Raw genomic sequence first — 14,417 nt, 5'->3', positions numbered from 1 at the left:
AAAGACCTAAGGTTAAGTGCAAAGAATAATACCCCTTTCTGTCTCTTTGTCTCAAGAAAGCAAAAGATAGCAATGAGATACCAGCAACTTACACCTGCATTCCAGTTCTATAACTGCTCCATCTGAATGCCTTTGGTTCGATCACCTTTATCGGATTGTCCGAGAACATCCTTGAATAAATTCAATTATCATCATCATCATCATCATCATCATTATCATTATCATTATTATAACAATAAAAAAACACATCAAAAAATAGAAGTATGTTCTTACTTATGGTCTATTGGAGAACAGACACAGAGATGACGTCATTAACATTGCTTCTTGATTATATAAAACAATTAGATTCCATGTTGCCGTGCCTCTGTTCAGCAACATCAGTGACGTCATATGTGATATATTACTGGACAGACGCATGGCAACATGGAATCCATTTGTTAAATAGAAAACGATGAGAGTGTTGAAAGCTGAACTTTCTAGACTAGCCGTTTTGTACTAGAGATCGGACGTGACATTGCGTGACAAGCCGAACATTCTAGATAAGTCGTTTTGTATTGCTTTGTAACCCGGACGTGACGTTGCAGGAATTGTTGTACCCCCCTATAGGGGTTGTAGAAACATGTGCTCGAAGAATAAATATGGAGTCCAAACATGGTGACCCGCGACGTGTTTGATCGCTAGCCTCGAGTGTTGTTTGCGTTCGTTTGTCACCAACACCGATCGAAATGAAGACGAAACAAATTGATCAGCTGAAGAGAGCTCGCACTGGGTTGAGAGGCTGGATGAAAAGGGATTTTGACGCTGTTAGAAACATGATTGAGTCCGACTCGCCTGAAATTGCTCGCGTGGAAAAAAACTCGCTTCGATTGTTACGAGATTGCAGAAAGCCGAGGATCTGCAGATGGAAATCGAGAAGCTCTTGGACGATGACTCGCAAGTAGAAGATGAAGTGGACGCCCAAGGACCATGGTTCGATATGGTAAGAGAACGAATTCATAATGTGAAATTATGGTTAAAAAACAGCCAAAGGCAAAATACAAGTGAGAAGCCTGAACCCATTGCACCATCACCAAAACACACGTCAAGTGCGCCTAAAATGAAGTTGCCAAAAACCGACCTTAGGAAATTCTCGGGCGATGTGTTGGACTGGCCAGAATTTTGGGACATTTTCAGAGTAGCAATACATGATAACGTTGAAATACCTACTGTGCAGAAGTTTGTTTACTTAAAGTCCCTGCTATATGGCGAAGCCGCAGGATACATTGCAAACATCAAAACTGAAGAGGCAAACTATGAAGTTGCTATACAACGCTTGACATCACGCTATGGCAAGGATGAAGTGCAAAAAACTCGCCTAATGACTAAACTAGCAGAAATGAAAGCACTTGAACAATCCAATAAAGCTATGAGAGATGCACTGGATGAGCTTTGTGCAACTGTGCGAGCGCTTGAAGTACAAGGAGTTACTACTGAACAATATGGAACCCTTTTGATGCCTTTGATTGAATCAAAACTTCCCAAGGATTGGAGATTGGTGTGGGCCCGAGAAAAAGCTGGCTTATCAAAGGAGGATGTAACATTCTCGAAGTTGTTGAAATTTTTGGAACAGGAACTGGAAATTCGAGAGAGTGCTGACCAGACTGTTGAGATAGAACAGCCATCTAAACACCACCAGTCTATTGAAAAGGAAAAACCTTTGTTGCCAACTGCATCTGGTTTAATGGCTAAATCTGTAACATGTACCTTCTGCAAGGGTCCACATAGTCCTAAACAGTGCTCTGTACCTATGTCGGTTGATGATCGCTTTAAGAAATTGAAGGAAACAAGGGCTTGCTTTCGTTGTGCTCGAAGTGGACACCGGATGACTGCATGCAGGTTTTGAAAACCATGCCCGTGTGGACGAGGATCCCATATCCCTCAGCTATGCAAGACTGGCGGAGTGAAAATTCCAGAAGTTCAAAACCCCACTCCAAGTACGGGTAACCCACCAAACCACCCAAGTTGGAATCCTGCTGCCCCTCCTTATACACCAGCTAACCAGAGTCATTTGCCACCGTTATCTCAACCTCCAACAGCTGCTGTAATGTCTTCCGCTAAGAATGCTGACATCAAAACTGCTGGCGTGATGATGAGAACTGTGTGTGTTGTTATTGGGGCTGTGGCTGTAAGAGCATTGTGTGACACTGGGGCCACTTTTACAATGATGTCATCATCTTTGGCTGCAAATATACCAAAGAGAGTTGTTGGCAAACGTCATTTGCGGATTGAGACACTTGGAGATGTGCTGGAAGGCGAATTCGATGTTGTTGAGGCGACTGCAAGAGGAATAAACCTTCCAAATACCTTTACCTTCCAAGCTGTAGTGATGGATGAGTTGTCTGGTGTCTTTGAGAGGGTGGAGCCTGAGTCCTATCGAGCCCTTCAAGAGGTTGTTGGTGGTTGTCCAGTCCTTGCTGATCTCGCTAGCCCTGGTACAGATAGTATTGGTATTGTGTTTGGAGAAGATTGCTATGACACCATTGTCCAAGGTATGACAATTAAATTGAGGAATGGTCTCAAAGGAACACCGACAATTTTTGGGTGGGTCCTTCATGGTGGAAGTGGATCCATTCCATTTGCGGGTGTGGCTGCCAGAGCTCATGTCCATGCATTTCGGGCCTCTTTTCATGAACAACTGCAGAACTTTTGGACTTTGGACCACCTTGGTGTTGCACGGGAGGAAGTGTTGGAACGAGACCTTGAGCTGGAGGTAAAGAATGCTATCCAACGCAACGAATCTGGGAAGTATGTTGTGTCGTGGCCTTGGAAACCTCAAGCCCGAAAGCATTTAGCACTTAACAAGGCCCTTTGTGAAACAAGGCTTCGTCGCATGGTGAGAAAGTTGACGCCTGAAGAGTACAAAGCATATGACATTCAGTTAAAAACACTCCTCGAAGAGGGTCACATTGAGCTGTTACCAGAAGCCTGCATTCCTCAGTCCTATCTTCCACATCGAGGAGTTGTTAAGCTTGATCGGGAGACAACTAAACTGCGCATTGTGCATGATGCCTCAGCTAAGTCTGAAGGAGGCCTTTCTCTTAATGATGCCCTTGAGAAAGGACCAAACCTTTTACCGCTGTTGTGGGGCATACTTCTCCGTTTCAGAGTTGGCAAAGTCGGTGCTGTAGGTGATCTTGAAAAGGCATTTCTGCAGCTGTCGCTTCGTGAGGAAGACCGAAATGTTTGTTGCTTCTTGTGGCTCAACCCGCAAGGGGAGATTGAGGTGTACAGATACAAAAAGGTTTTCTTTGGTGCCAAATCATCACCATTTCTGCTGCAAGTAGTCCTGAAACAGCATTTAGAGGGTTTCATCAGTGAATCACAAATGGCTTCCCAGCTTCTTCGCAACCTTTACATGGATGATCCAGTGAACTCAATGGAGAACACTGATGAAGCAAGGGAGTTCTGGCACGAAGCAGTGCGTATCTTTAAAGATGGTGGCTTTAACCTGCGGAAATTTCGGTCCAACGATCAAAATCTGCTCCACGAGTTTTCAGACAGCCAAGTGCAGCAACTTCACAAAGTACTTGGAGTTAGTTGGGACTTAAAATCTGATGAACTTCTTCCACTTGTTGATCTGGAAGTAATGGTACTCAAGAAACTTACGAAGCGAGAAGTGTTGTCCTGTCTGTCTAAGATTTACGACCCATGTGGGCTAGTGAGCCCGGTTGTCACTCCACTGAAGATTATTGTCCAACACTGTTGGAAAGAGAAGCTCGGATGGGATGAGGAAGTTAACCCGGATTTGCGTAGGCGTGTTGAAGAAGTATTGAAAGGGTTGTCAGGAGGTAACAATCTGAGAGTAAACCGATGGTTGGGAATAACACCCTCTCAGTGCAAGGACACAAAACTGTCACTTCACGTTTTCTGTGACGTCTCCTCTAGAGCCTATGCTGCGGCAGCCTACATTCGTGTTGCAGATACAAATGGGGACGTAACAGTGAATCTTGTTGCTTCGAAATGTCGACTTGCCCCACCGAACGGAGACACGATACCTCGCCTTGAACTTCTTGGTGCCTTACTAGGAGCTCGACTTCTCAATTCACTGAGATTGGAGTACAGCGTTGTCTTTAAGATCGATGATGAATTCCTTTGGACAGATTCCAGTGTTGCTCTCTCGTGGATAAGTCAGGGACCGCGTGTGGGTGGAGTGTTTGTCGCTAACCGTGTGGAAGAGATTACTGCTGTTGGTGGAGTGTGGTTGTGGGTTCCAACAGATGAAAACCCTGCGGACTTACCTACTCGGGGTATGACGGTAACTCAGTTGTCTGACTCCAAGATTTGGTGGAGCGGCCCGGAATGATTGAAACGACCTGAGGCAGAATGGCCGAGGCACCCAAAGAATGACACAGATGCTGCATTGTTGATGATGGCCGTAGCTGATAATCAAGAACCGAAATATGTGGAGGAAATTGTTGACCCACCCCGAACGAGCAAGTACCTTCGCACTTTGAGAAGTGTAGCTTGGATGCTACATTGGCGCAAGTCTCCTAAAAGAACCCAAAATATGCTGACCTCAGAAGAGTTGCAATATGCCAAAATGGTCATCCTGAAACAAGTGCAAAGGAAGTTTTTCTGGAGGGAATTAGAGTCAATGGAAAATAGCCAACCAGTTTACCGCCAGTCTAGTCTGCGGTCCTTACACCCGTTTTTGGAAGGAGGATTAATCAGGATGGGAGGTCGTTTGCAACAAGTGGAAGCGACCTTTGAGGAACTCCATCCAGTGCTGGTTAAGAAGTGTGGTGTTGTCAACCAATTGGTGCTTCATATTCACGAACAAATGCAACACGCTGGTACTGCAACAGTTATTTCGGAACTGAGACGCCAAGGGATTTGGATCCTGCGCTCTAAGAAATCAGTCTCATCAGTGATACGGAAGTGCAGGAACTGTAGCAGGTTCTAGGCGGCTCCTGCATCTGAACAGACACCTCCTTTCCCTAGGTGTCGTGTAACTTGCAAGCGTCCCTTTGAAACAACTGGCATGGATCTAGGAGGACCGTTATACCTGAAGGATAACAGTAAGGTCTGGTTCGTAGTATTTACCTGCATGTCAGTTAGAGCCATTCATTTGGAACTTGTGACGTCGTTGTCTGTAGAAGCGTTGACTCAGGCACTGCAGAGATTTATGAACAGAAGAGGTGTCCCACAGTTGTGCATAAGTGATCACGGATCAAACTTTGTGGCGGCAGCTAAGTGGGTTAAAGAGAAGAATCTTGACATGAAGTGGCAATTTGTGGTGGAACGCGGACCTTGGTGGGGAGGAGCCTGGGAGAGGTTAGTGGGCATTGTTAAAGGCCTGCTACGTCGCTCGTTGGGCCATGATGTGCTTTCCTGGGAGGAATTAGTAACCGCTCTAACCGAGGTGGAGAAAGTCATCAACCACCGGCCTATCACTTACTTGTGGGAGTCGAGCAATCCTGATGGTGGTGTTCCTATCCCTTTGTGTCCTGAAAGGTTCCTGTTGCCACCGCGAGAAGACATCAAGGAAGAAGAAAGAGAACTAAACATCTTTGATGAATTTCAAAGGAGAAAAAAGTGGCTGTCCTCCATGAATGACATATGGAAGAAAGAATACTTGCATCAAGTGCTGGGTTCACAAGGGGAAGTTTGGAAGACTCAGCCAAATCCTTTAAAAGAAGGAGAAGTTGTCCTTGTAGCTGATGACAGAGAGAAACGTCTAAATTGGAAGATGGGGGTTGTCCGGCAGCTCATTCTTGGCAGAGATGGAAGATGCCGTGCTGCGACTGTCCAGGTAGGTAAAGTCGGGACTGCTAACCCGACCAATTCGCAAACTGTACAAATTGGAGTTCTGTGCTGAATCTGACAATCTCCCGCCCATTACAAGCTCACCAGAGAGCATTGAACAAGATGGTGCGATGTTAGACAGCGAGGCCGAGACGATGGAGGATGAAGATGAAGAAGCTGAACCTGAAGTCACCCTTCCACAGAGGACTCGGAGAGGAAGAGAGATTGTTCGTCCAAGTCGATATAAGGACTAACCAAGTCGCTATAAGGACTGACTAAGTCGTTTTAAGGACTGACCAAGTTACTTTAAGGACTGATTAAGTCGCAACAGGCTACCGCAAGTTGCGAGGTGGAGGATGTTGAAAGCTGAACTTTCTAGACTAGCCGTTTTGTACTAGAGATCGGACGTGACATTGCGTGACAAGCCGAATATTCTAGATAAGTCGTTTTGTATTGCTTTGTAACCCGGACGTGACGTTGCAGGAATTGTTGTACCCCCCTATAGGGGTTGTAGAAACATGTGCTCGAAGAATAAATATGGAATCCAAACAGAGAGAACCAATCAGATTCGCGGATTTCTAAAATAACACAGCTGAGTCGCTACTAAACTAGATAGAAACACCAAAAAACATACTTCCTTTCTATTTTAGAAAACAGTGCAAAGAAGTGAAAGGAGCTCAGTCAGGGTATTTTGAGATACTTGGTTCACGTACAAAATCAAGCGACCACTACAACTTTCACAGATCAGCTTTCTGCCGGGATCTTGAAATTTTTTTGTCACGGTGTTAATCAAATTGTAACCGCTAATTAAATTAAATTGAACACTCCGTGATTCAGTGATAAGACCGGCAATGTAGTCTTCCTTGCTTGAAAAGGCACACAGAAGAGTTATTTACCTCCATTTGAGCTGGAATCAAACGCTGTCCAAAGCTCCTTGGGAAAGCTCTGTATCAAGACTATCATTGACAACTGATAATTCTGTGGTAATTGTTTTATTTTTTATTTTTTCCTGGGAGGAAATTCACACAGATATATCCGCTCTATATATTTAATGTGAAGCGGTAAGAAAAACAATTAAGTTGTGGCTCAGAAAGATTTTATATTTAAAAGTAATGAGGAATGATGAAGTAATGATCAACCAAAGACGGCTTTAGACCCTCAATTTAAATTCTCCAAACAAAATGATTTTAAAGTGTTTATGCGGCTTTAACTGTGATGCATTTCAATGTTTTCGTGAAATCCTTGAAATATTTCTCAAAGTATGGAATATGACCGATACAATTTTAAAAACGGACGAGGAAGGGGGTGCTCCGGTAGGTTGGTGTCGTAATGTTGTCACTGTTGTTGTTTTGTGGTGGTGTTTTTTTGTTGTTGTTGTTTAATTGATGCCATTCTCTCTGCGTAAACCAAAGCAAAAAGTCAATGGAACGTATTAAAGGACGAATGAAGTGGAAGATAAACTTCGTGTTATAATCCTGGACGCTTCTCTCCGACGATCTTTTCGTAAACGAAAAATGTCTCTAATTATATTTATACACTCTATCCGTCCAATCCAGTTGAAAGCAGTGCAATTTTCTTCAGGTGTGTTTTTTTTTTTTTCCCCAAAGAACTAAAGAATCCTCTCGAAGAGATCTATTTAATCAAAGCTGAAAAGTGTAATGTTTAAAGTAATTACCATTAAAAAATCCACTTTTTAGCTCTGGCTGCTGATTCGTTAGATAACGTTGACCACGAACAGGACCCAGGAAAGAGCAGTAGTGGATCCAGACCTTGAGCTAAAGGGGGGGGGGGGGGGGGGGGAGAGGGGAGGAATTTGTTTTGCTTGCCCTGCCGGCTTTTCTCCCTTCTGTGATTTCTTGTTCCCTCCGGGCCCCTCCCCTACAGTAGATCCGCCACTGAAGAGGTTCTAGAATGCAATGTACGTATCACCAACGCCACATAATTAGCAAAGGAAAGCAAAATAACCGCCGTAAAATGCTTTAGACGTCTCAGGCAATAAATAGACTATTCGTTGTTGTTGAGGGTACCTCTAAAAATGGAAATGGTGATGAAGAATGGTGATGCGTGACGGAAAGGCGGCGATCAGTGATATGTGCAAGAAATCAAAACAAGGCAAAGCATGAAAGATTTCCTGATATTTTGGGTCTAATGTAAGTCTCAAAAAGTTCTCCAAACGTTAAATCAACAAATCTAATCAGGTTATGTCAAAGAAGTCGATTCGTCATTTCTACACAAAATGTTGAATTTTCAGCTACTTGCTCGACTTTTTGGCGCGTCAAACCTAAGAGTGCCGACAACTTTTAATACAGATATTTGCAGTTTAGGCGTAGTACATTAGCGTGATAACAGTCATCATTCATGTAGAAGTCCCACTTTTGAAAAAAACTTGTTTGTTTTGGGGTTATGTCAGCAAAAATGGCAAAGACGTTTATAAGAGGATATGGAAAAACGTCATAACTTTGCCTGTGTTTGAGACAAGCAAATAGTCTTTAGTTGTCTAGAAAGGAGAAAGAATTATGCAGTAATTCTGAACGAATAAAGAGGTTCCATAAAATTGTCGAGTTTTAAGCAAGCATAACTCAACCCCCAAAATTTGGAGTTTCAATTTTCGACTTTATGTGGTTTTCGAGGTGCCTACAAAAAATTCCTATAAAAATACAGAAAGCGAATCTTCCAAATTAAAGGTCATTTTCGTACATTGCATATATGTTGCTTGACTTGTGTAGAAGGCAATCCATTTTCCACGAAAATTTGATTGGTCGGTTCTCACACGGACACGCTCTTAAGATTTGAATTATTCACGCCGGGGCAACGTTCTCCATTTGTAATTGTACGCTTAATTACGTCGATGGGACAAATTAAACCACTCTCAACAGTGCAAGGTCATCATACTTACAAAATATGTTCTTCGCGGAACCCCCAGAAGTCTCGATCGATATTAGCGAAAGCTCCACGCGGAATAATCTCCAACTGGTTAGCACTCAGAAATCTAGAAGATAATAATAATAAATGGCTTATTAAGAAAAGTAGAGTTCCCTCACCTTATAGCCTGAACCTAAAAGGTGGGTGGGTAGGGGCTTGCTGTGCCCACTATGGACCTCTTGAATACATTTGAAGGCGTATAATGCATCCAGCCCTAAGCTTGTTTTCATACGTGATAAGCTCGAGCCAATCGTGACGTTATAGGTGGAGAAGACGAGGGGCATTTCATAATGTCCACCATTTTGCACAATGCTTAATTTGGTTTGGCCTCACTTTATAATTAACTCGAGGATTCTGGTTTTAAAGAAATTTATATTTCTTTTCTAATTAGGCTACTTTGTGAACCATTGTTGAGGTTAAAGAAAATCCAAGATAGCAGATCTAAGATATTTGCGGTTTTGAAACAATGTTTTCATTTCCACACGTCACATCATGTCAAAGACCTAAAAGAAAATATTTCTAGACGTTCTCTAAATATTCCAAATATTCTTTGTTGTAGTTTTCATGCTACAAGGGAAGAGACCTTAAAAACCTCCCTGGCTCAGACGACCCAGAAAAGCCCAGCCTGAATAAAGTAAAAGTCCTCTCAATGGCAAAAGAAATAAGAGCTCTCTACTATGGCACGTTTTCAGGGTCAAAATCAAAAACTAACTTTTCCACCTTTCCTTACCTGCTAAGTAAAATGTCTGTCATTTCCTGTCTTTGAAATTAGACAGTACGCATCTCTTTTGACCTCCGAAGCAATACATTCCACGTTTCCTGAATACTAAAATCATAACATCCGGCATATTTTGACCTTTGAACAAAATTCTCTGCGTTTCCTGACTTCTCTCGAATTTTAAGTCCGGCATGTTCTGACTTTCAATGTAATTAGTTACCAAATGTCGTAATACTTAGTTTAAATATCTCAACGTAACATCCCATACTGACACCTGACAAGCAATTTAGTTCATGAAAAAAATCTCGCTGCTGAGCCGACATTTTGATTTGCAAAATTTGTAAATGCGCGTTTTCTGACTTCTTGATTCTACCAGGCGTCTTTTCCGCGCAAGCCTGGATCCCCTGATGCAAACGTAGTGCCAGGACCCAAGGAGGCCGGGGGTTTTCCCGGGGATTTATGAATGGCGTCGACGGCACAAGAGCAATTCTTGAGCAGTCTTCGCCACACATTATTCGACCTTGCAAGGAGACTTCAACAGGAGACAGTTAGTGAAGATGTGGCTGATTATGTTCTGTTCCGATTGGAACAAATTTCTCGCCATTTGTTTCGACTTGCTGACAACATGCAGGTGTTTGATACAGTTCGACCCTCACTCGCCACTATGACGCAAATGTTGTCGGAGGTAGAGCGAAATTGGTATCATTCCTCCCCAGCAGCAGCAAACCAGCCTAGAACGGTTGGGCGTCCTAGGTTCGAGATTCCACGGGAGCAGCTGCAATATCTTGCCGATTATGAAATCAACTTACCCGACACGTCCAGAGCCCTTGGTGTGAGTGAGAGTACCATAAAAAGACGTATGCGGGAGTACAATATCTCCATTACCGACAGGACGACAACCATTAGTGATGATGACCTTGATAACATTGTAAGATCCTTTCATAGGGATTTTCCAAATGCGGGGTATCGGAGGGTCCAATCGCAGCTAGTGCTACGCAATATAAATGTGCCCCAGCTGAGAGCCCGAGAATGCATGCAAAGAACGGATCGGAGGGACTTGCAATGAGATGGCTATTCCTTACACCAAGAGCTGTGTACTGTGTTAGTGGGCGACTTGCACTATGGCACATAGACGGGAATCATAAATTGATCAGGTGGACCTTATTCGTAATTGATTATAAATAAAATTTATTCAGATTTATTGCGCCTAGTTTCTAATACAGGTGGTTGTTGGTTAGTCTCCTTTCTAGCCGGTTTTTTTTTGGGGGGGGGGGGCGGGTGGGGGGGATGTCACGCAACGCTCTCTCCAAAGAAGCGTTGCGTGACACCCAGAAAACGGCTACGAAGGAGACTAGTTGTTGGTAGTGAGGACAGAATCCATGAAAGGACAGCAAAGTATGGGCTCATGTATCTTTAAGTTTCAGATGGAAGATTGTAGTGCATGGTGGAGTTGATGGATACACAAGATTTCCTGTATATCTTAGGGCTCTAGGGTTCTAGGACAGAATATGGACTCCTCTCAAGGAATTTTTAATAAACCCTTGTTAAAATAAAGTGTACATCTCAAGACAAATAGATTTTCAAATTTTCCACGGTGTTCACCCCATTGCCCTCCCCGCCCCCCTCCCCCCGTGCAGGAGGAGGTAAGCCATTCTGGCACTCCTCTACATGTGTGGCCTCCTTTATCATGACCCTAGAGTGCGCCGCCTACTTTATGATTTCCTCCTGCTACTTTATTTCAATTTGAAAACCCTGATCACATGTTATGTGTATTATTGTAGGATCAACGCCTACGCGGAAAAGACGCCTGGTAGAATCGAGAAGTCAGAAAACGCGCATTTGCAAATTTTGCAAATCAGAATGTCGGCTCAGCAGCGAGATTTCATTATGAACTAAATGGCTTGTCAGGTGCCGGCATGGGATGTTTAGTTGAGATGTTTAAACTAAGTATTACGACATTTGGTAACTAATTACATTGAAAGTCAGAACATGCCGGACTTAAAATTCGAGAGAAGTCAGGAAACGCAGAGAATTTTGTTCAAAGGTCAAAATATGCCGGACGTTATGATTTTAGTATTCAGGAAACGCGGAATGTATTGTTTCGGAGTTCAAAAGAGATGCGTACTGTCTAATTTCAAAGACAGGAAATGACAGACATTTTACTTAGCAGGTAAGGAAAGGTGGAAAAGTTAGTTTTTAATTTTGACCCTGAAAACGCGCCATACTCTACTTCATTTCAGTCCAATTCGCGTACACATCCTTTACTTCAGAACCTTACGTGTTTTAACCTATGCCGGATACACAAGTTCTCATCCATGCTGCTTGCACAGTTCCTGACTCATTCATCCGGAGCAAGCGCGTGGAGCAGGCCCAGTTCATTGAGACTCAAACCTTGTACTTTTACTGGTATATCAGAACTTTTTCTTGTGATTTGTAACTTTACGTCGTTCACGAGCGCCTTGTTCTTTGTTTCGTTTCCTGGCTTTTATCCATGATTTTCCCTTCCCCACGCCCTTTTAGTATTTCGCTTTAACTGTAAAGTTACAGAACTGTTTTTCATAGAATGCGAGCTTTGCCTCACAAACGCCGGGCTTGTGCGATGCTTTTCCTTCTCGTTTTATTTTTGCACGGTGGTGTTCCTGGCGATGTTTATGTTATGAGTGCTTTGCTTCACGAGTGGTGTATGTTCCAGTAAAACCCTCGTGTCTATATAATAAATTGTTTTTTTAAACGTTCAACGTCTGGGCGCGGAGTATTTTTTCATCTCTTATTCCTCGAGCCTGAAAAGGTAAGGCCGAAAATAGTATGTTGAACATTTGCTATGAATTAGGTGTGAAAAGAAAGCGCTCGTCAATTATAATTATAATTTTTTTCAATTTTTACGTCAACCAAAGGTAGCTACGGCAGGCTGGGCCAATGATCGACACAAAGTGAAATTGCGTGGCGTGTTGTGGTTTTAAAATACATACAGATTTGCAATTCCGGTGGTTCTTGCAAATGTCTCGTTAGATATAAAAGTTATCTTGTTACTGCTCAGAGACCTAACAATGTCAATCAGCAATTAGTTGTGGGATAGCGGACTTTTTTTCCCTCTATTAAAAGAGTGTTACAGAGAACACAAAGAACAAGCAACAAAATAAAATAAAGCCAAAAGAACTATTTTAAAACGATGTAATTTCCCGATGAATAAGTTTTTTGGAGCGAGACAAACACACAAACAAACAAACACTGTATCACTCTGCCAAATAAATGAACAAAAACAAACGATAAAATAAATTACAATATTTAGAGAAAAACCCCCAGAGCGAGGCGAGACCCAACAAAAAACTCAACCCACGTATGCAACAGGGCCGGGCTTAAGGAATATAGTCAATCAGGAGAACTAATGAAAACTCGAAACAAATGTAGCTAACACCACACGCAAGAAACACGTGCGACAGAGCCACGACTGTAGTTTTTGTCTGCGACTGGATTAAAAAGTGGTGCGAGTATTTTTGTGTCAATCACAATCTGTATTAACGCAAAACGAGAGAAATGCGAATTTGCCAAGATACTCAGTAAAGGGATTGTAAAGTTAGTTGGGCTTATTGTCAGATTAAAATGTTTTACCAAAGACGTCAGGAATCATTTCAAAGTAATCAAGTGAGTTTAATTATTACAAATGATATACTTACAAGAGGCTAAGCCTTGGCAAACAACAAAATAAGTCACCTGGTAACGACTGGATTTTGTTGTAGGAAAGATCACTAAATGAAATAAATATGAAAACTCAAAATAGTATTTGACTTCATCAGAATCTAACTAGAGAAACGTACTGATAGGTTAACTATAATGTTTCATTTTTCATTGGCTATGACATCATAAGGCCAGCCATCGCAGGTGCACCATTTTGGATTACAACCAGAACATAACCTGGTTAGTGGAAACTTGATCCAAAATGCAATGCACAGAGCTATTAATTCTGCAAAGCTGGTCAAGAAAACTGGAGAAACGAAGAAACCTATCAAAGAAGACAACATTAAGCTTAATCTGCATGTTAACACATATTTGCTTTTTTGATATCAAATGACGTGGAGAAACAATTGACACATCCGCGAAAAGTTTCAGCATCACAGAAAAAACCTCATTTGAAAAATTGGTTGAAGCCTCTGAGGAGTTTGCATTCACTTTAACCTCGGCCTGGTAAGCCCAACTGTTAAATTCTTGTATATGTAACGTTTTGGTCTTAATCGTATCTGTAACAAAATTCTCGATCGTGATTTGTTCTCCGTGCGCCTATTTATAATGGTAACAGGACTGAGTGGAGTCCAATTCGGTCTGTAATCATACGAGCGGTTAATCACGAGTATGATTACAGACTAAATTGGACGACACGAAGTCCTGTTACCAATTAATCAAAACTATGACAAAATTCGAGAAACGAACAAACCATCGAATGATTGCTGAACGATTAAACGTCGTTATGAATGCCGAAAAACACAGCAGTTTACTCAACAAAGTGCAGCGCAACAGCGCGCGCAAAATGACGCGTACTGTCCAATTACAAGCATGACGCGTACACTGTCCAATTAATGCTCAAATCGGGCTGCTGATAGCCAATCACGTTCGAGAATTTTGTTATAGTTTTGATTAGTCACGTAATCGGTGCGCGATCTCGTGGGTGTCCAATTACAGGTATCCAATTTGAGCTTTTTTGTAACTGGATACCTGTAATTGGATACCCACGTTATTCGCACGTCAATTACGTGAGCTTTAATGGCTTCCTTCGCAATGCTTCCTTTAGTTTTTAAAACTTATGAAAAGCGCTACAGATGTTTTCGTTCAAAAGAAGTTCCCAAAAGACATCCTTCATTCTGAAATTTATTATAGAAACGATTAATTAGTAATTGGACCTCGCGTAGTACGATTCAGGGAGTGATCGTGCTCGTAATTTCAAATTGGCTTCGTACTTCGCTCTCGTCCGATTTTGAAATTACTCGCGCGATTACTCCCT

At 42.4% G+C, this 14,417-nt stretch overlaps 3 protein-coding genes and 1 pseudogene across 3 annotated transcripts; all 4 read left to right on the top strand.

The window, feature by feature from the left end:
* The first annotated feature begins 901 nt into the window (after positions 1–901).
* LOC145487758 (uncharacterized) lies at positions 902–1,882 on the top strand. The gene has a single exon (XM_081466574.1). The coding sequence runs from the start codon at positions 902–904 to the stop codon at positions 1,880–1,882; it is 981 nt and encodes a 326-aa protein (XP_081322700.1).
* Positions 1,883–2,083: 201 nt separating this feature from the next.
* LOC145486271 (uncharacterized) lies at positions 2,084–4,945 on the top strand. The gene is made up of 2 exons (XM_081464907.1): positions 2,084–4,158; positions 4,372–4,945. Exons 1-2 carry the CDS (start codon positions 2,084–2,086, stop codon positions 4,940–4,942), a joined length of 2,646 nt encoding a protein of 881 aa, XP_081321033.1. The 3' UTR covers positions 4,943–4,945.
* Positions 4,946–5,020: 75 nt separating this feature from the next.
* LOC145487757 (uncharacterized) lies at positions 5,021–5,857 on the top strand. Its single transcript, XM_081466573.1, has one exon. The coding sequence runs from the start codon at positions 5,021–5,023 to the stop codon at positions 5,855–5,857; it is 837 nt and encodes a 278-aa protein (XP_081322699.1).
* A 3,460-nt stretch (positions 5,858–9,317) lies between these two features.
* LOC145486339 (uncharacterized) lies at positions 9,318–13,061 on the top strand (annotated as a pseudogene).
* The last annotated feature ends 1,356 nt before the right edge of the window (positions 13,062–14,417 follow it).

The sequence above is a fragment of the Orbicella franksi genome, chromosome 5 (assembly GCF_964199315.1).
Source record: "Orbicella franksi chromosome 5, jaOrbFran1.1, whole genome shotgun sequence".
Lineage (NCBI taxonomy): Eukaryota > Metazoa > Cnidaria > Anthozoa > Scleractinia > Merulinidae > Orbicella > Orbicella franksi.
Note: the sequence above shows the minus strand (reverse complement) of the source record. Positions and strands in the feature narration are given on the sequence as shown.

Excerpts from the sequence above, each read along its gene's own strand:
- LOC145487758 (XM_081466574.1), top strand. The coding sequence starts at position 902 with ATGGAAATCGAGAAGCTCTTGGACGATGACTCGCAAGTAGAAGATGAA.
- LOC145486271 (XM_081464907.1), top strand. The coding sequence starts at position 2,084 with ATGTCTTCCGCTAAGAATGCTGACATCAAAACTGCTGGCGTGATGATG. Across the intron at positions 4,159-4,371 it reads GATTCCAGTGTTGCTCTCTC|GCACCCAAAGAATGACACAG; the intron begins GTGGATAAGTCA and ends AGAATGGCCGAG.
- LOC145487757 (XM_081466573.1), top strand. The coding sequence starts at position 5,021 with ATGGATCTAGGAGGACCGTTATACCTGAAGGATAACAGTAAGGTCTGG.